The sequence below is a fragment of the Xiphophorus couchianus genome, chromosome 5 (assembly GCF_001444195.1).
Source record: "Xiphophorus couchianus chromosome 5, X_couchianus-1.0, whole genome shotgun sequence".
Lineage (NCBI taxonomy): Eukaryota > Metazoa > Chordata > Actinopteri > Cyprinodontiformes > Poeciliidae > Xiphophorus > Xiphophorus couchianus.
This window is the reverse complement of record NC_040232.1, coordinates 6,817,582-6,839,742: the sequence shown is the minus strand read 5'-3', so window position 1 is coordinate 6,839,742 and position 22,161 is coordinate 6,817,582. Positions and strand designations below refer to the sequence as shown.

At 36.9% G+C, this 22,161-nt stretch overlaps 1 protein-coding gene across 11 annotated transcripts in view; it reads right to left on the bottom strand.

The window, feature by feature from the left end:
• tenm3 (teneurin transmembrane protein 3) overlaps positions 1–22,161 on the bottom strand; it is a 287,657-nt gene that overhangs the window by 126,423 nt on the left and 139,073 nt on the right. For all 11 annotated transcript variants that reach the window (XM_028017268.1, XM_028017271.1, XM_028017270.1 and 8 more), the window contains one exon: positions 4,078–4,345. In XM_028017268.1, coding sequence (XP_027873069.1) covers positions 4,078–4,345 — 268 coding nt within the window. The remainder of the gene's footprint in view (positions 1–4,077; positions 4,346–22,161) is intronic.

Below are 22,161 nucleotides of genomic sequence, written 5' to 3'. Positions count from 1 at the left end.
TTCATTTAGTAAATAAAGATAATTAGAAGTACAAAACGACTAAAAGTTGCATTCTGTTCTTGACACAAAAAAATAAATAAATAATGAACATAACTTATTATAGCATACAATGACAGAATGAAGCCAAGATGGATTTGTAAGCAAATTTTCATCAATTTTCATGTATCTGTTTATTATGCAGTGTTGATGAAACTTATGTACAGGTAAAAGGAGTCTACTAATAAAGTTATTTTACCTCTGGCAGAATTTATATTAAGCTCAGTTAGGTTCTATTCAAAGACTTGGAATGTTTGGCGTTAAACTCATCATGGAAATTTGTGGCAATGTGGATTTTTTATTTTTTGCCTTAACACAGTGAGCTAATGGCTCATTTTCACTGAGCGGAAAGGCAAGGGTGGGTGCAGTTTGGTATGGTGGAATTTAAGACAAAACTAAAGGCAGATGGAGAGTTTGCAACAGACTCAAGAAATCTCTCTACTGGAGCGAAAGATCTGCTTCCAACTCTTAACTCTCTGACCTGATGTTTTACTCATTAAAACTTCTTAAAACTTACTTTAAGGAATCTGAATTGATATAATGTACTGTAGATTTCATATTCCTAATGCAGTATCAGATATGAAAAACAACTTTTCCTACCTGTTTATAAAATGTATCTAGTGTAACAAACACAGACCCACACACACAAATATATACAGTATATATATATATATATATATATATATATATATATAGTCAAGCATACTCAACTGAGTATGCTTGACTGACATCTGCGTCTGCATGATCCAGTGACCATTTGTGTCCCAACAGGTGTGGCTGTCTAAGCCAAGAGTATTTGTCTTGGAGATAGTGTGTGTGAATTATCACCTCTAATGAGAACATTAACACTCTCTTGTTACATTACAGCTTTAATCCCCTTTTCATGGGCCAGACCTAATAAATTTCTTTGACACCGACTTATTTTGGCTCCATTTGTCTCTTATTGGCATGTATGCCTGTCGTATTGACATTTTTTTTATTTCTAACTTGAAGTGGAATCGAAAAACAACACAGTTTTGCTAGATCAATAGACTCCAATGTTGTCTTCATAAACAGTGAAAGTGTTGAAACTGAATATTTAGGCTTGCAACTGCTTTAAACTTTGATTCTTTTACTGAATAATTTTGAAGAATCAAACCACTAACATATTTGGCCAATGTTGTAAATGTGTATCCATAGTAGAACTTGCTTTTCAGATAATTTCATATACATCATTTCTTTTAAAGACTGAAAAAAAAACCCACTGCTGATAATGCGACTACAGCACCTGCTCTGATCAGGCTTATTTTCAGAATGGCACAGGCACTCCAGCGACTCAAGAGCTGTCTTTAGTTACCATGGTGATACAGTTTCAGACCAAACAGTCTGGGTTAAGCTCTGGTTTTGCTTTTTTCAGTCTTACTCATGCTCAGATCTTGTGTCATTATGATTATAAGAAAAGCTGGATGGCAAAGCCCTGAGGGTCCATAGTGTATTAAAGCTGCGGTGCAGGACGGGGCCAGACATAGCAGAGCAGAGCAGAGCAGTGTTGCATATGTTCGGGGGGATACTTGGCCCCTTGGGGGCAGCTGCCCAACTGGCCCTCCAAAGATGGCAAGGGAGTGGGGGCAGTCCCCAGAGAGCGCCCCCCAAAGGCTAATGTATGTAGTGTTTATCATACAGCTGGCATGCGACACAGGTTGATCTTATAAAATGCTATTTGAAATAGAAAAATATTGTTCTGATACTTTGTTTTTATTGGACTTTTTCAAAGTTTGGTATAGGGTTAATAAAAGTAATATACAGAGAAACAGCCAGTGTACGCGCCGCAGCTGTGCTAATGGTGGAGAAACAACTTACAGTTACAGGAAAACTGTTTATCCACTAGCATCGGTGGCTATGCTAACCAGCCTGCACCAGGCTCTGTTGTGGAGTAGCAGAGAGAACTTGGAAGGGTGTGAGAAACACATACACAAGGGTGATTGAAAGAACTAGGACCCCTCCAACCCTTCTCGCTGATTGGCTCTGATAAAGCGGTGTAATTTTGTAGATGACAGATGGAGGAGGCAGAAGAGCTAAATTTTTTCACAGATTATTTGTCTCATACTGTCATGACATAATGACCCCTATGTCTGTTTTATGACAGTTTTCACAAACATGTAATTTCTTTATAAAGTTACCTACTTTGACTAAAAAAAAATACATTTATTAAATGTGTACAATAAAAATAATAACCGTAATTAATTATATTGTAAATTTGTGTTAATCTGCAAAGAGATGATACTCATACAATGGAATCCAAAAAATCCCAAAATGTCCAAAAATCTGGGACAGCCTGGAGTCACCGATGATCAATTCAGACAAGCAAAAGGGATATTAAGTGATACTTCAGAGCATAATTAAGCTGCTTATTGATGAGGAGCCTTAAAGATTACATACCAGTAAACCTCAGAATCCAGCTGGGTCAAAATATACCAAATATATTAGACTCACCCAAATATGAAAGTAATATAATTTTTGCATTTGACAATAATGTCTAGGAATTATTCTTTAATAGACAACACTACAGGGAATTGATGAAGATTAATATTTCTTGCAGTGCATTGCATCATAAAGTTATTTTCAAATAATAAATAATGAATAAATACACACAAACAGTACAATAAGATGCATAACGGAAACACCTGAATAACATTCTATGACTGCTAACTGCAAACAGACAGCATTTAATGCTTGTTTACATATTATATACAAATTCTGTATTTACATACACTACATTATAGTAAAATCTGATGACTTTTCCATGTTCATAGCACAGCCAGTCTAATCTATGGATAAGAGCTGGTGGCTGTTTCTTACATTATGGAAGAGGTTGGGTAATCATATCAGTACAGGATATTTGTTTAAAATTACGTCAAATTTAATTTGGATTTCCCCCCCTCAGGCAAAGATCTCCACGGCCAAAGCTAAATATTCATTCTGTCTGGTTTTCTGCCACATCTCCCAGGTGACGGTCATTTAACAATTGGATTAAAAAACACACCTTACATTTTGCAATAAATGTAATCCAGACACATCAACAAGAAAGAAATGTAAAAAAAAATTAAAAATGAAGCTCATGTTATGTCAAAAGTTGGCCAAGTTGTTTCTTAGGACTGGAAATAATATTTACATTCTGGAGTCCCAACATGAATCTTATTGAGAAACTGTGGAGGGAGTTAAAGATTAGGGCGATGGATAGGAGGCATTCAAACCTCAAAGATTTGGAGCTCAAAGTCAAACATAAACTGGACATAAAAGGCAGAAACATGCTGAAGTTGTTGCAGCAATTATAGAAGAGGTTTCATTGCTGTACTATCAATGAAGATTTTGGAGATTTTTCCACTGATTAATAAGGAGAGTATACATATTTCTCATCATGCCATTTTGTTAAATAAAATGCAAATGAAAAAACTAAATTTTCAGACTCCTTTTGCATTATTTTATTAAAATGATGGAGTACCCAAAAATTTTACCCAAGTAAGAGTAGCACTACTTCAACATATTTTTACTGAAGTAAAAGTAAAAGGTAGCCATCCAAGAAGTTACTCAAGTAAGAGTAAAAGAGTATTTGGTAAAAAGTCTACTGTGATCAAATTATTAATCATTTAATATTTAAAAATTACATCATGAGATAGACCAGGCAATAAAGTTAATTGGAAATGTTGGTATTTAAAGGACCAAAATTACCATAATTCACATAAGTAAAGAAAATAAAATCAGAAAAAGAAAATTTTCAAAATAAGTTTCTTTTAATAATAAAACTTATGAAACTAACAAAAATTGCAAGTGTATGTCCGTGTTGTTTTACATTCAGTGAAGTTACTCAAAGTGGGTAGAGAATAAGAGAAGTGATACGTCGTAATGAAAATACTCAAGTAAAAGTAAAAATACTCCTAAAACTAATAAAAAAAAAAAATGTTATTATAGTAAATGTAACTAGTTACTACACAGTTCTGGATTAAATTACACGCTCACCTACATCAACAGATCAGCATAAAAACGGTGTTTGAGTGTTATTACCTTGTTTCCAGAGGCACATTGCTACCCAGCACCCAGCTGTCTTGCAGCGGGACGCTCTCGGGGGGCGTGGTCTGCAGCTCGGCTGGTGATTGGCCGGCCACTGGAGCCGGGCTTCCAGAAGGAGGGGTTAATTGGCGCGAGGAGTTTAGGTTCTGGCCAGCGTGGTGCGTTGAGCCCAAGGCTTGGTTTAGAGCCGTTACTGAGGGCTGCTGGCGGTGAGGCGGTGGTACAGGAGGCAAGGTGGAGCCATGGTGGTTTGATGGTTGTTCTGTTAACAGGAATACAGAGAAGTTTTTAGGAGTCACTACTATTCAGTTAATCAGCTTCACAATCAGCAGCCTAACATCAAATATGTGGGAGCATTTCAAATTGAATCAATAAGCCAAAACAGCAATAAGTAAATAAAAGAAAGTGAGAAAGGATTATAATGCCACAGTGTTTAATACTGTAATAAAATTGGGCCTCAAAATGGAATAAAACATTATTAAAACTACATTATTTAATAATCCACAAACATATTTAATACGATAAAATTCGTATTTATATGGTAAAATTCGGTCAAAAACAGCTGCCGGTATTTTACTGTAAATTAGACACGTTTGTTTTTTTTTTACAGTGTATGTAACTAATTCATAAGGTTAATAATGTGGAGTATTATGTAATAAACAATCACAAACTGTTTGTGTTCATCCTAATCATTGTGGTTCCATCATGTTGTAATTTCTATGCGCATTTAAATTTAAACTTTGGTCAGTAAATAACAAACTTTTGGTCATTTAATTGACTTTTCTGACTCAAAAGCCAGAACATTTGGTATTAGGCATTCAAAGGTTTTGTTACATTTTCCATCAATCGTTACGTAATACTGCTTTAATCATGTTTTATTACATTTTAAAGACCAATTTTATTACATTACAACATACTGACGCCTTATTACCTAATGTGGCGTTACAAGGATGATACTTATTGAGACCTGAGAACATTCCCAGGTTGTTTAGGAGCCTTGTTAACACAAGCATTTATCCCTCAGATATTAAAGATCATCATAAGAGAAGTCTGATGTCAGCATTAATGAACTGCGGATCTTTACATGTTACTGCTTCACTGAAGCTGCTGCGAGCAGTAACTCAGCTCTGAACTCAGTCATGCTGAATACTGATTAGAGGCTGGCGGTCACAAATCACTGTTGGGTTTTTGTAAAAATATTTACTTAAAGCTGACCTGCCTTTAGCTCTCTCTATTGCTTTTTTTCCCAGTGCTTTTCCGCTCCTTTGTCCGTCCTCTGGGTGCTCTGAGTGAAATGAATGGCAACGCAAGATTTGATTTGCATAAAGAGCATCACATCTCCATTTCCCAGCCCTGCTGTTATTTTGTCAGCGCAGCCTTCACTGGAGCGAACAGAAAACAAAGACACAAGAGAAGAGACGCGTACAGGAACAGAGCAGTGGAAGGAGGAGGACTCTGTGGTTTGCTTTAGGATTTCTCTCTCTCCATATGCTGTATTGATAACCGATTAAATGTTTCAGTTATATAAACCTGAAAGGAGGTTTGTCAAAAACAAAACCACACACTGATTGGTTTCTGATTGAGTATTAATACTAATTTTAGTCTTAATATTCACTACGACATCTTTTGGACACGTGATGGAAATGAGAACATTAACACATCCTGCCTTATTCTGTGTGTTTGATGAAAAATCTCATTACGATGTAATTTGTAAGTACAGCTGACAGAGATAGACTCAATCATCCATATTTGGCAGTAGAACTGTGGAGATGCCGATTCTATCCGCTGAAGAGATGTAATTTGCAGATATAGCATGTATTATTTTTTTTCTAACAGCCCAAGATTGGCCACAATTTAATCACCAACAGGAGAATAATCCCAAATACACAAGCAAATCCCTAAAAGAGTGTATGAAAAAGAGAAGAATAATTTTTGCTGTAATGGCCCAATCAAAGCTTAGCCTCGTAGAAATGCTGCAGCGGGACCTTAATAGAGCTGTGCAGAAAGAAAATGCCTGCAAAACTCAATCAACTGAAACTACTTTGTGCCAAAATACCTCCACAACAACTGTGATGATGCTTCAACAGCATAATAAGTCATAGAGTAGGTTTGTGTTTGACACAAAATGGAACCTTTCTTTTTTTTCTTCTCCAATCTGGAGTTTATTAATCGTTTAATCGTGATGAATCCATGATTGAAATACTCGTCTACGAAATTTAGTAATCGATTAATCGATAGTTGGAGTATATACACTTAAAAAGACAAATTGTTCACAGAACAACACACTCAGAGAAGTAAATTTAGTCAAAACATTACAAAAACAATATGCATTACACATGGAAGATGCAAAAAACCTTTGTCTATAAATATGTTCTACCGAGAACTCATCAGTTGTGTTTAGCTTCACCTGGTTCAAATTCTCCAGAAAAAATTACTTAAGCGGTTAAATGAAAAAAACTACAGAATGTGCCCATTTCTTTTATCTGATTAATCATCATCAGTCTGATAATAATTGATTTTAAGTAGCAGATGTGTAAGCAGTGTGTGTTACTAACAGTGTTTTTGTTTACTGCTGTTCTAAATCCAAATGTTAACATGTCATTCCAAAGATTAAAAAGCAAAATAAACAGCTTGTGATCATGTGTGTTTAATGTCATCTGTCTACAACTGGACTATGTTCCTCCAGGGAGTTTCAGCTTTTAGTGGTCTGGTGTTTTTATAAAGTGTGAAGCCAAACTGTATGAAGAAAGCCTGAGGTTTTCATGGCACTAAACGACAAGTCAACAACTGAGATATAAACATTTCATAAAGCTTGAAGATGGTCATGGTCACTGGTGCGGTGACAGGAAAACAGAGAGGTTTTGCATTTTCTAACGGTAACAAAATACAGCGGCTGCACATTTAGTTTGTCATACTACACTAAACAGCTCCAACTGTCCAAAATATGGTGTGTTATTGTGCTTTTAAGGTCTCATAGAAAAGGATGATGGTTGACCCACCAAATCAATAAATTAGGCAGATTGATACAGCATACCTACATCAGGTAAGTGAAATATAAAAAACAACTTTGCAGAACCCCCAATTTAAATAATAATGGTATTTTTAATGAAGTGCTTGAGAAAGTGCGGAAATAACCAGAATTTTTTTGTATTAGCTGTATGGAGCACAGAGACAGTGCTGCCCCTCCTCCACGTGTTGCTGTACAATGCTGGTCGGCTAGCTCCAGCACTTATCCCTCTTTTTAAAAAATCAAATGCGTCTGTTTGGAAAAGCAGGCTCAAACAGAGAAGCTGATTATTTAACCAGATTATATCAGCTTGTTAAAGTCCCAGTGTTACTGTATAGAGAGCAAAGTGGTGAAGTAGCCTATTTTTCTTTTGGCAATAAGTAGATTTAATGGGAAACAATTGAAAATTGTTCTTTATTCTGTGTTTTTGGTAAAGTCTAAGGCTCAGAATCGAAATATTTAAAAAATGTTCTAAAGTAAAATATAACTATAAATCAACAACAGAAGGAGTATTTTTGCTTTTCTCTTTTAATTTCGAGTTACATCATATCAAGGTATATATTTATGTGTTAGATGTTTGCGTAAATGGACTGACATTATGTAACATTTCTCCAGTAACATTATGTAACATTTTTCAAGCACTTTACATTATTCACTGATTCACACACGATGCACAGGCAACTTGGGGTTTAGTATCTTGCCCAGGAGCTCATCAATATGTGACAAGACCTTCAGGTTGCAACGCAGCTGCTGAACCACAGTCACCATGTGAACTTAACACAATCATAAAACCATGGTATAAGCCCATGCCTATAACGTGTTGCTCTGTTCAGCTGCATTTTTTGCCGATACATCAGAAAAGAGCTGTATCATGTTGTGCGACCCGTAAAAGGGTCACACCTCTACACCAAGACAGCTAACTGTTGAGGTGCTTCTGAAAGCTACAAAAGAAAATTGATTGTTTCTACAATGAGAGACACAACAGACAGAGGTTGAATCAAACAAAGTGTGAATGAGGAGCAAAGCTATTGTTAAATCGTTTGGAGGCTGTAAATCATAACCTAAATTGCCAAACACACAGTCTATCTTGCAAGAACGTTTGCCAAACTCAATTGTCTTTGTACTTTAACATATATATTAGATTTCTGATTGCCTTGAAGAATGTCTCTTATTGGAGCATGAATATAAATACTCTCAGCTAAAAAAAGATGAAAGAAGGAGACATCAAAAGTGGAAAAGAAAAGTGCAACAGACAGCAGTGAATGTATAGAGAACTGTAATGTTGGGTAATGAATAACGATGAACATATTGCAAGGAAACTTGTCTGCGTGTGTTCAAAATGTGTTAATTATTAGAAAGCAAAATGCTGCCCAGTAGGGGTTGTGAGTAAAACCTCTAACATATAAAGCATCTATCAGAGCGGTTATGAAAAACGCTGGCAGGGAGAAGCCAGCATATGGTTACTGTAATGCTTCCATCCTGCAGTGAAAACAGAATAATCCAGTAAAAGAAAGTAACTTGTGATGTGTAAGTCCTGAACAGCTACACTTTTGACCACCAATCATTTCTAATGCTCCTTATTGTCATCATCACCATCATCATCAAATTAGCGAAAAGACGAGAAAGGCGGAACAATTTGAAGAGAACTGCAGAAACGTAAATCAGGTAAATCACCTGAAACAAAATGAAATAGCCGCTTTCTTTTCCTGTTGACCGCTCTAAGTGCTTTTCAGCCTGCAGACCACGTTCACCTTTTAATGCACACACTGACTCAAAAAACAGCTCTGACATGGAGTTCACCGTTTTCCCCAAAGACATTTCTCCATGTGGTGAGAGAACCTCGATTCAAGCTGAACTCTCATGTTTATTTTCTTTGAGACATTACAGTTTGGTTAATGCACTCTCAACCTGTCTAGTTCTGTCTGTTTTCCTGTTCATTCCAAGCATTTTTAGCTCAGTTTTGTGTCAATCTGAAATAACAAATGTAAATGTAAATGTTAAAAAAAACTGATATCATTTTGAAGCTTTTCCAACATATAACAAGACAATTATTATGGAAACGTTTAGTAGAAACTAACATTTATTAGAAGAAAATATACATAGTAAAAATCAGCAATATAGCAGATGCATTAATGTGAGTAATCACAAATTATACTTTGTTGAAACGCCTTCAACAAAGTTGACCTTTTAATTCAGTTTCAGCCTTTCTGAGTAGTTTGCAGGGAGATTACAAAGGATCTTAATGACTTCGCCATACAAAGATGTCGGTCAACATAAGGATCAATAATCCACAACATGTATATTTCAGTCCAATCATAGGAAGATACTGAAGCTAATCAGGGAGGCTTTTAAGAGGTTCAGCAACACTGATTGTGCTACAGGAATTTCTAATAAGTACTAGGATTGTGTAAAATCTCCCAGAATCTTTAGAGAAAATGTGTAATGGTCTGATAAAAACCAAACTGGAACCACTGAGTAACAATTCCAAGTCAGATATTTGGCACAACAACAACAACACTACAGTCAAACATGGCATGTTTCTCCCAGTGGAACTGTGTTTTTTGTCAGGGCAGACAAAGTTATGAACAGTTCCAAAAAGCAGTCAGACTTGACCCAAAACCTGGAAAGCTGCAGATGAAGAGGGGCTACATTTTTCAGCATCAAAGTGAGTCCAAGCATAAATCAACATCAACCAAAGAATGATTTCATGAGAGGAAAATTAAAGTTTTGGAAAGGCCTAGTCAGAGTCCAGCATTAAATCTGACAGGAACTGAAGTGACAGCTGCAAAGTAGAGAAGGCAAAGATTACCAAGCCAAGACGTAGGACCCTGATAGACTCCAACCACAGAAATCTGTATGCTGAAACTGAATCAAAAGGCGGTTCAACAAAAACTTAAGCTTTAGCAGACTTATTTACCCAGGTTGTTGGAGATTTTGAGCTTTTGATGTGTTTGCCTCCAACAGATTTATTTCCTTTTCAGTTAGACTGTGCAGGACAAATGTCACATTAAAGGTGAAAAGAGTTTTCAAATGATTCATCATTTTAATTTATTAAACTCAAAAGCCTGGGACTTTTTCAGGGTTGTGTACAGCTTGAGAGTCCCTGTATGTGTCTCACCAAGATGTTGCAGAAAAAGCCATAAATTTGGTTAATATACAAGTCTCAGTCAGAACTTTGAGCACGGCTGGTTCCTGGTTTAGTTAAAAAAAATGGATTGTAAATGACTGTGGCTCTTTAGGAACTGCTCTTCACCATCTTCCTGCGGCATATTCTTATGTCAATCCTCCAGCCTTACCTCATGAGGTTTTCAAGTTTCATACCAAACAATAACAAAAAAATAAATAAAAAAATCAACCAATCAATTTCTTTCATTCCTTTTGTAGTGTAAAATCAAGAGAAAGGAGTAACTTTTTTCCTCTGGAGTATTTTCCTGCCCAGTCTTGTTTAGGCACTCTTCACACAGAACTTAAAACTTGGACAATAAAAAACAGAAATAACATGAATTTCTCTGCAGGGCCTTGGAGAAGTCTTCTGGGGTGCTTGAAAAACTCGGTGCATTTTACATTATGTATTGCAGAACGTGGGAGTTCTTGACTGCTTGGAGCATGTATAGATTTCCTGTGGAGTGAGGGAGCATATCTGAATCTGAGGTACTGCATGGGGGGTCTGGTAACAGCAGTGGGAAATTACCCTAGACGTGTGGCTTGTATGCAACTACATGACTTGATCAACGTCCTAATCATGCCAGCAGAGTGCTGAGTAAATTCTCCTGCGGCTTTCTCAACAGTCGGCAGTTACGTGCATCATGTCCTGCAACTGCAACATAAAAAGATCTCACCATGCTGCAGAAATGAACAGTTTCCTAAAAATAAAGACAAAATACAATAAAAAATACCCAATGATTCATTTAGGAGCATTCAAAAAGTAGTCAGTACACCCTGGACTTTGGATGGGGCTTCCAGCAGGGGAGAGGAGCTAACAACTCCAAATTGTACATACACAATGGAGGGTTTCCCCTAGTGTATCATAAGCCTGGCAGGCCACCAGGCTTTGCTTGTCCCCCCCACCAGGCTAAGAGTCATATCTTAATATGAAATAGGGCTTTTTATACACCAGTAATAGTGACAGAAAAGATGGATTAAGCTAGGTTTATAGTTGACACCTGCTTGGTAGCCTAAAACGATATTCTTTCAAAATTATCATGACTGCTCTTTCAATTTTTTTAAACTTTTAACATATAACACAAAAACATGGTTGGACTGCAACTTTCCTCTTCCACTGAAACTGATGGTAAAGGTGTAGAAACCAACCACATCAACCACAAGAAATCTATACATGTGAGCAATTCAAATATATATGGCAGAACCACTGCAGCGTGGCTGGAAAAGCAGTTTATTTAGGAAGCAAAGGTGAAGAGAGCTTTCACAAATTAGCTGCTTTCCAGATTGATACAAACATTTTAGAAAACAAAATATGACTTTAAGGGAACCTTAACAACACATCCTTGTTCAAGTTTGACCACAACTGGACAGATTTACACAAAAGTAAGTATTCCTATAAATTAGCAAATATTTGTCAGAAAGGTTATTCTGTTGCAAAACATGTAAAAACAGATAACCTAGGTTTGATAAGACTGTCAGGGAAGATGAAGTGGAGGTCAGGGTATGTGTTAAGCTTTATCACTTTTGATGGAAACTAGATAAGACAATTCAGAAAAGCAGGTACGCTGAGAACAGAAGATGACACAGGATGTAATTTAAAAGTTTCTGAAAGCACAACAATTGGCAGTGACATTTAGATGAAGTAGAATGAGAACAACATAGAGGACAGAGGCACTCAGAGAGGCAGACAGCAAGAAAGAAAGAAAAAGGCAAGGCAGGAATGAGACGCTCAGAGAAAAGAAGAGGACATAACCGATCCAGTAGAAAGTAAAAGAGTCACTGACATACTAAGAGAGGTCAGTACAAGAGTTAAGACTCGTGTTTCCTGAAGCATGAAAACTCATTCCACCTCTGGACTCCCAGCAAGGAATGAGGTGTGAGGCAGACCTGCTTCCAAAGCCAAGGCAGTCTTTGTTGTTATTAGATGGAAAACACCTCTTCCTGCTCAACAACCAGCATAAGAAAGCAGGTAAACAAAAATAAACTGGAAACATTAGACAGTAGGGTACATGTCCTGGAACAATATCATTATATTGTAATGATTACAAACATTAAGCATGCTGCTGTTCCCATAGAGAGGTGAAAATCTGACTCCAACTCACTGAAAAACACCACTCTAAGTCTTTCTACAAGGCTCTGCACATCAAAATGTGTTGCAACCCCAGTAGTGGACAAATCAGAAATAATGAAAACATTATGCGTCTTTTAAACATGAACTTGTTGACAAAGGGCTCTAAATGCAAGTCCATTGACAAATATATATTCATAGGAAAACTGAACACAAAGCCAGAAATTCTGGGCTTTGTTCCAGGAGTCAGAAAACCACATTCTCAAAATCGATATATGATAATAAGGAAAAATGCTTCCATCCAGCAGAGCTCTTGATAAGTCCAGAAATGGTAATAACAGCAAGTCAGAGAGAGGCAATGCTCGTTAGCTGGTTGGAAATAAGCAGCATGAAAAAGGTTGGATGACTTTTTAAAACACAGCTTAAACATTGGAGCACTGTTGTAAATAGGAACATGGAATGGAAACAATTACTGAAGCTTTTGCTCCTGATGCTGCAGCCTGGACATGAAGTCATGACTTTGGCGCTCTGTCCTGCCAGGATTATTATTTCAACCTAATGATGACATATGCTGTGACTTTAAAGTACATGTATGGCCATGTGTGCACAAGTCATATTTCTGTGCATACTTCTGTTTTCCTGGGAAAAGGATCCTTCCATCCCCTGAGCTATTGTTATTATATTACTCAGTGAGAGCTGGTGGACCCATATGGTACCTGACTGAATGAATCAGTCTGATCTGTATTTCAGACCTGCAGCTCCATCATAAAACAAAAACATCATATACACACAAAGCTTGGGCACTCCGTACCTGCAGCATGGTGCACACAAACCTTCAGGACCATCATTGAAATACATACAGCAATCAGATCATAAGACCAATAAGATTCCTTTTAATTGCAGTATAGAAGGCTTTACATGTAGTCAGTTCCTGTTTATCTAAATCTCTAATTCAATTACATAATGCATTCATTCCCATACATAACACCTTCTCGTGAACATTTTGCAACATTTAGGTTGACCAAACAGGCCCTATTAAGCACGCCTAACGTACACCTCATTACCAACTGTGAAGTTGTGAGTGCCACAAATTAGCAGAGCCTTTCTGAGCTGCTGCTCCATTTCAGCTGAACAGAAAAAGCTTTTTAACACATTAAAATGCAACAAACTTGCAATTAATCACAGATTTCTGTTATGTCCAGAATTGTAATGGCGGCACTTTTTAGGATTCAGAATTGTAAAACATGGCAATAAATATGATTAGGGAATCAGCTTTGCAAAGTTTCATTGGCAGCTGCTGCTGACAAAAAATGTTTTGTTTTTGTAGGCTTAGATGCACTTATCCTGCAAGGACAAGCAGATGTAAATGATGGATAGATGAGACTAAGTCCTCTATGCTTCATCAACACAAGCACATTGAGTATTGTAATTTGTGTTTTGTGGTCAGAAAACAGGAAAGAGCACAATCAGATTTAAAAAGGAAATGCATAATTAAATATACAAGATTATTTATCTGATGATGAGGGAGTACAGGTGTTACATTCTTTACTTGTTACAAAAGTGAATTTTTAAAATTTTGGTTCATTAAAATTAAAATTATTTACTTGGTAACTTTTCTGGATAGAAGAGCTGCTGGTAAGGTGCCTTTATACCAACTGATCATTGTGCCAGTTCATGTTTTCTCTACACACCAACAAAAAGTCACCCTTAACACACACTCTTAGATGCAGTTTCTTTCTTCTCCTTGAAATCATAAAGCCAGAAATATTAAAAGTCTTACGGATACTTGGCCTATTCTTGCTGTGATCTAAAAAGTAAGGTTATGCCCATCGGTTATAACCTGAATTCATTCTGCAGACAGTACAGGTGAGTTTTAGGTCTGAATTTAAGTACGGGGAAAGTGTCAATGTTATGGATGTCTGGTGGGAGAGAGTTCCAGAGACTGGAAACAGATTGGGATCAAACTCTGCTCCCCATTGTGCTGAGGCGAGCAGAGGGAACAATGAGGTGGATAGAAGAGGAGGATCTGAGGTAGTGGACAGAGACGATTATTGTTGCGTCGATGGAAATATGCACAGAGAGTGATATTATTAATGTGAGATGTGAAAGATAGGGAGACTTTAGAGTTGTCAATGGAGAGGGAAATACTGTCTCTTTTGGATAATACTGATTTAGAAAAATACTGCCAAGGTATATGATGAAGAGTAGGAATTCTAGGACAGCCCTGAGGCACGCCAGATGTTAGAGAAGAGGAGCGGGAGCTGAAGGACGTATGTTGGACAAACTCAGTGCTGCCACTGAGGTAGGAGATGGCGGCACTCTCTCTGCTTTGCATCATATTGCCTCGGTATAGTGGCAGTAAGCACAACAACAACCCTGCCTAACACTCATATAAGTGGGCAAATTTTTTTTCTTCAATTTTTTATAAGTAGGAAGAGGGAAAAAAAAACATACTTCATTGTTCACCTTGCCTATAGTGACTGATTAGGCAACTCTAGAAAGTGTTGAGTCGCTCACCAATTGAAATGCATTTTCTTGTTTTATAAGTATAAAGTAATAGCCTGAAATTCAGAACTGCACAATGCCTTTGGAAAGTATCCATAGTGATTAAACTTTCTTTCACACAACACCCACAAACTTCAATGGATTGTATTAAGAGTTTATGGGACAGACCAACAAAATGGGTTCATGCTTTTCAAATTTGTGTAAATATTTGTGCAAATATGAAAAACATGGTTTGTTAGAGAAACGTTAGGGAACACAAATCATCATAGAGCTCAAGGAACTAATCAGACAAGTCAAGGAGGAAGTTGTTGAGAAGTTTAAAGCAGGGGTAGGTTAGAAAACAGTGTCACTGGTGCTTAAATCTACAGCTCAGCTGGGGGAATCTGTCAACACGACAACTATTAATCTTGCAAACTATAAATTTGGCCTTTATGGCAGAGTGGCAAGAAAGAAGGCATTGTTAAAAGAAAGCCACAGGAGATGTGGCTTGCAGTTTGCCACAAGCAATGTAGGGGAAAGCACAAACATGTGGAAAGAAGGTGGCCACATCATGCTGTGGTGCCTTTCTTTTGCAGAAGCTCATGTACAAAGCTAGTGGCAAAATACCTAAAGGAGAAACTGCAGGGAAAGATGGGTCTAAAAAAAGTATTGCCTCAGGACACTGAATACCAATTTATACCACAACCATTTTATCTACAAAGACTTCAGGAACTATATCAAATTATCATTCTGGTTCACAAATATGCACATGTTAAACGGTCACATAAACAATACATACAAATGTCTGTTTGTAGGTTGTGTCAAGGTCCTGGATTCAGCTTTTTACTTTCTCCTCTGTAACTCTTCATTCTAAAATTCTAGCTGTGAAAACTATGGATTCTTGTTTTTATAGTTGATGCATCTGACCCTTAAAGCAAAAGAGATACATAGAGGCTGCCAGGCAACAACCCTGAGAAAGAAACAAAAATGACAGGGTGTTAGGCTGTAAAGGTATTAGGCCAAAGCAAAAGTAGAAGAAAAGGAAAAGGGAAGCATGAAATACAGACATAATGGGATGCAGCAAGGAAAAGGAAGAAGAGCGTCTGAGAGGGGGAAAAAAGCATGTCTCATTGTGTCGACAACAACAGGTTGGCTGTCATTGACAATGAGTACTCCAAGATCATTTTAATGGTAGCATTAACAGGAGTAATCCTCTTAGTCACAAGTACTTCTGCAGAGTGTCTGTAGTGCCATTAACCCAAGGATATCTTTCCATAAATCACCTCAATCCTTCACGATCTTTTGTGGAGATTTTCTGATTAAATGACAAATAAAAACCTTTTAAACGAAAGGGACATCTTTTGATTTTTTTTTTTCTTCATTTTTATCTGTTTTGATTTGCTCCCTCTGGAAAATGCTGTGACAGCGGCTATTCTGTGTATAAAAGAAGAAGCCTTGAAATATTTAACTGGCCATTGAGGATATTCATCACATTCTTGGAGGAGTAGGTATATGGCAAACTATTTTTTATTTTTTTATTTTTCCGAAGAGTTTTTGCGGCGCTAGTGGCTCGTATTTTTTCGACAGTAGGCAGACAGGAAGGAGGGTGAGGAGAGGGGGAAGACATGCGGCAAAGGTCGTCTGGACCGGGAGTCGAACCCGCGACGAGGACTAAGGCTTCCAAACGTGGGGCATGCTAACCACCTGCGCCACCACAGCATGCCCCAGGGCAAACTATTTTGAACACTGTGTTAAATTTATTTCACAATTGTTATCTGAAACAAAAACCCCACTAGAGCCAAAAGAACAAAATCTAGAGGAAAGATTGCAGGATCAAAAATAAAAATGCAGCTAGAAATTTCCCAAAACAAGAACTGGAAGCAGACGATCATTCCCAGACAAGCATCAATATTGAAACTCAGAGAGAAAGTTATGAATAAAATATTCTCAAAGTAACCTAAAATTATATTTAACATTGTTTTTTTCTCTACCTTTAAACTTCCAGGTGATATCCAGTCGCTCTTTCCTGAACAAAGTCTGCTTCAAGCAAAGAAAAACGGCCTTTTCTTTGTCAGTCTAACAACATCCGTGTCTAATAAACCATGAAGTCTGCATGTATACAAACAGAAAATCTGGATTACCATCAGACTGTGTGTCTCTTCACATTTTGGAATACAACGGTGATGAGGATAGTTGGTTACCAGTGTTCCCAATGGTAAAAAAAATAAAATAATCCCTCTACTTTTCAGGTTTTGGCTATTTGAATGCAAAGTGATAAAATCGATGAAACAATTTTCATACATTATAGCTGTGTTACTACTTTTATGCAAGTTTAATAGCTAAGAATCACTCAAATTGAGCAGTTAAATTCTAAAGATCAATAAAGGACTCAAAGTGACTAATTTACTGAAATTAGTTTTCAACTTTTCTCTTGCAGGGATTTTCTTTTTAATGAAATGGAAAAAAAACAACATCTGCACTAAAATTCAACAGTTCAGGATAAGGGACCATTAAAGGAACTCAACCAAAAATCACCAAACACACCAGATGAATAAGGATACAGTCCCACAGCAGAATTAAAATAGTCCCAACAAACACCTCTGTTTGGTCTTGCTTGGCTACGGAATCATGACTAACAAGCACCTGAGCTGCTTTTTTCCTCTGGTCCTCACATGGATGGAGATCTGTAATACTCAACACTCTCCAAAATCCCTTTTCCCCTTTTGGCTGAAAAAAGATGTTGAATATGTAATTATCATGTTGCTTGAAAAGGCTACATTATCTGGAGTGTCAAATAGTTCACCTTGATTTATTCAGGTGGATAAAAAAAGAAATATATGCACAAAGAAGACAATGCTTCAGTGTTTGTTTTCTCTGTATTTTATGTTGAATGATTAATACGGGTCGATGTTAAATGGCTTAAAAGTCCCAGCCTTCTTAAAAGGAAGCTGGATTTCACTCAAAAAATATAAAGAATAAACAAAATGCTTGGCTGTGTTTGAAGACGTTTTGCACTGTGCCTCTGTAAATCTATAGTGCTTATACAAACAGTTGTGTGAAAATAGAAATGAGTTCAGAGGACACTGTAATATTAATAGCACAGTGTCTGTGACAAAGCAAACAGAGAAGAGAAGGAGGGATAAAACGTCAGGCCTCAGTTTGTGTGTAATTGATGATATCTCCATCTTTCTTCATGCCCTTCTATCCGCTCCAACTAGCCTCTTCAGCTGACCTCTTGTTTCGTTTCCTCTCTTCTGCTCCACTCACCTCTTTAGTTCTAGCAGCTGCAGTCTTTTCACAATCTCTCATTAGTCCACCGTTTCTATTTTCTTATTGTGGCACCGGCACACTGACCCCTCATCTGCTCTCCCTCCCGTCTCCAACGCTCTTTACTATCATTCTCAACTTCATTTTCTCCTGCCAAGTCAGCTCTCTGTACCCTCTTTTTCACTCAACCAGTTCTTAAATTCGCTCCAACCAGCCAGGTCATTAATAGGGAAGGTTGTGCTCTGCTAAGCCTCTGGGTCTCCCTTTGTGTTTGCTATTTATTTATTTTTCTCTTCTCAGCAACAAGGATTTCTTTTTTGACGCAATGTCTTGCTCATGTTTCCTTTTCTCCCCTGCCAGGACTCCCAAAATCAAATCGGCCTAAGTGAGTAACAGATGACACATGTTGCTGAAGTGCAGGCAGTTATGAGATCTTTAGAGGCTTCCAGCGTTGCCAAATGTTCTGCAACCAGTTTTTAGATTACCGAGAGCAAAGGGGGCCAACACATGTATCTGGGCTTCATTTTGTGTTTTATTTTACTGCATGAAAGCCTATCAGTGTGTTTATTTGACATGGGAGATGAGTAGGAAAGTGAACCAAGTGAACCAAGACGGTGCACAATCGTTTGGGATTGAAAAAGAATTTAATAAAATCATACCTACATGACATTTTTGCAAATGTTCAGTTTATTTATATTGCTATATTATTTTTCTTAGTAAAGCTTTCACATTGATTAAGGTAAATACTTGCCATATTTTCTTTAAATCATCCACTTATGTATTTCTTAATGTTTTCAGAGGACTTCATAATGGCCTGTTTTCATTTATTTTAGCTCTGAGCCTGTACGGACCAGCTGAAGACGAGCCATCTATAAAGACCTCCACCAGGTAGATGAGATTTACGGGAGTCATAAAAGTATATTTCTTAACAGAGGACCGTCAGTAGAATGCAGAAAAAAAATTCCACAATCCTCGGTTGTCAGCAGATAGAAAACGTTGGGGAGGAAACGTCCCACACCATTTGGATCTATTTTATGACCAAAACGCTGTGCAAAATGCAGAAGCAGCAAGATGATGTACATTATGTCGCTTGAGGCTGAATTACAACCGTATAAATTTAAAGTTTATAGTTTTCTGCTTATTTTTGACTTTCAGAAAAAGTAGTTTTACTCCTTTTTCAAGTAGAGCTCCTCCTAATGAAAAATCGCAGTTTTGTTTACTAACAAAAAAACTTCCACAAGTTGTTTTTCATCATTGTTTTGTTCACTATTTTTTGGGACTTTCTCCAAATCTCCATACTCTCCTTCACAAAATTTATGAAGCTTCTCTGAGTTTTTATTATTATTATTATTATTATTTCAAATTAAATAACTATAAATCTAAATTTAAATTTAATTATCTTAAAAATGTTGATACCCTCACTTATAGTATTCAATGCAAAACAAGAGAACAGAAACTGTATGTGTGAACACTTTTTTTGTGACCACTGATGGTAGAGGCGGGCCCATCAAATTATAGACAACATATATAGTATATATTTTTTAAATAGATCTGTTTGTAAAATCCAGGCCTATTATTGAAGTTATTTTAAGAAATCCATGCAATTTTTCTCCTTAGTCTTTGTTGTAGTAACTGTTGTTGTTGATGTTGTGCCCTAACTTTAATGCATATATGGAGCTTAAATCTAACACATCACACAAGCTGTAACCTAAACTATAAACAATTGTATGGAAAGCCAAATGTGTGACAATTATATAATTTCTAAGTCCTATGTTTGAGATTTACTTATGTAAATTAAAAACAACCTTGTGACATATGCATTAAATAAATAAATCTAGCTTCATCTTCAAAAAAAAAAATTATATATATATATATATATAATTTAAATGCTTAGATAACTTAAAAATAATAAATATAATTCATAAATATTTTCATTTCACTTCATAGTAATTAAGTCATTTTATCTCTGCCTTACAAATCAAAATCACCCAGCTGAGCTAACACTACAGTAGAAAATGTGATTGGTCTACAGCTGAGTTGCTGAGCACCAATCAGATGTTAGAGTTTATTTAATGAAATGCAGAAAAAGTTTGAATTATGTAGCACTGGAAGCAAAAATGTAATTTAACAAAAATAAACTGTTATGTATGATTTCACCTGTTTAAATTAGATTCCCTAATTGCTTTAATAAGTAAAAAATTGAGACCTTTAAAATATACATCTAATTATTTTGGCTGTTGGCTTCAGCTGTCACTGGGCAAGGGGCAAAGTTTATTCAAATTGCAAAATGTAGCACTGTATTTAAAAATGGATAAGGTTTTACCATTGGGTTGGGATGTTTCACTGTTGGGTATCAATGTAAAAATATTTTTAGAGTTAAGACTAAAAGGAACAAATGATGGATAAGAAATCAGTGGAAAGGAGGAGAATAAGTGAGAAGTGCAGTATGAAAGGTAGATAGTAAGTATTAATTAACAGAACGTTGTGGATGGAGGCCCAGGAAGAACATTATGTCCCCAAAGACGTCAGCTTGTGTGTGTCTGAACATCAGTTAAATATGTTTTCATTAAGTTTATGAGAATTTTGGTTTAAATACATATTCTTAATTAAATATGTATAACAAGCAATCCAAATCTCATCGGTTCCGCTGCAGTGTGTAATACAGTACATCAGGAGAACAATGAGATGAAAATATTCACAAGGCACAGAACTTAAACCCCAATCTACCTTCTGCATAATATTTTGTAATATTTCTTAATCTCTATCTTGTAGCATAATGCATTAGCTGTTACACACACAACCACACACGCACACACACTCCCTCTTTGTGTTCGCCCTGCTACCCTTTAACTCCCTTCCGCTGTATCTCTCTTTGTCTGGCTCTCTCTGTGTCTCCCAGCCTCTTTGTATGGAGCCTGCCACAACATTTTGATTTACTTAAGTGACTCCATTCTGCAATCAGCCTCAGACGTGAACTGCGTGCTTCTGCTCATGTCCTCTGTGTGTGTTTACGTGTGTGTGTTGTTGAGAGGCAAAACCCGACGACTAGCCTGACATTCATTAGCTTGATCAATGATTGAGTCTTATCTTATCCCTCCGTTTAGTCTCTTCTCATCTTCGACGTGCTTCTTTTTTTCAATTTGACCCAGCTCTACTCTTGTCTTTTAGCTCTGGACATGGTAAACAAAACGGTTAATTTCTGAATCCCTTCCTCCTTCATTTCCTGAACCATAATTGATGAGAAATGGTGTTGAGAAATATGTAGTTTTTTTTTTTTTTCCGCCTTCCTCCCTTTCATTTAGTGGCTCATTGATTAGTTCTGGTGTTGAGGAGAATTGCCTGCTTGGTCTCAAAGTAAAAAGCACTAAGTGTAATTCATGTTTCTCTCTATGCCGTGGTCGGACATGCCTACTGCTTTCACTATAGACGATGTCAATAAACCCTGGCGTCATCCTGCCGCTGGCAAAGAAACTTGTCTTTTTTATGCTGCTTTTTCCGCTCCCAGTTGATTGACTTGGCGTCTATTGAGGCATCTGCAGGCTGGACAGTGGATGATTTTTGGCGTCTTTTCACTCTCTAAAGCTGAGACAACTTGTCTGCGGGTATCAGAAGAAAGGAATCACAACACGATTTCTTGAATCTCTTACAGCACATGTCACCTCTGGATGTAAACTAGAAGAACACATTTGTTCACGAGTAGGCAAAATTTTATTTTCTTAAGTTCTTAGTTTAGTAAACACTCAAAAGTATCTACTATTAATTTATGGAGATGTTACTTTTTACTGCATCCTATTAAAGCAAAGTATGTTAGAAACTCTTTGATCTGGACTGCATCTATTGGATCTGAATCTGTATGACTATTTTAGTTTGGCTTATAATTGGATTGGCCTTATATGCCATTGGCAGAACAAGGCGAAATAAAATTAACTGGAATCCATGTAACTAGATTTAAACTTACTTAAAACGCACTAACATGCAGTTAAACTGTCGCAAAAGCAGAGACCTTCAAATCAACCACAGCATTCAGATGGATATATATCTAGTTATGACATAGCATAGAGATTATTATAAAATCACAACTGAATTAATC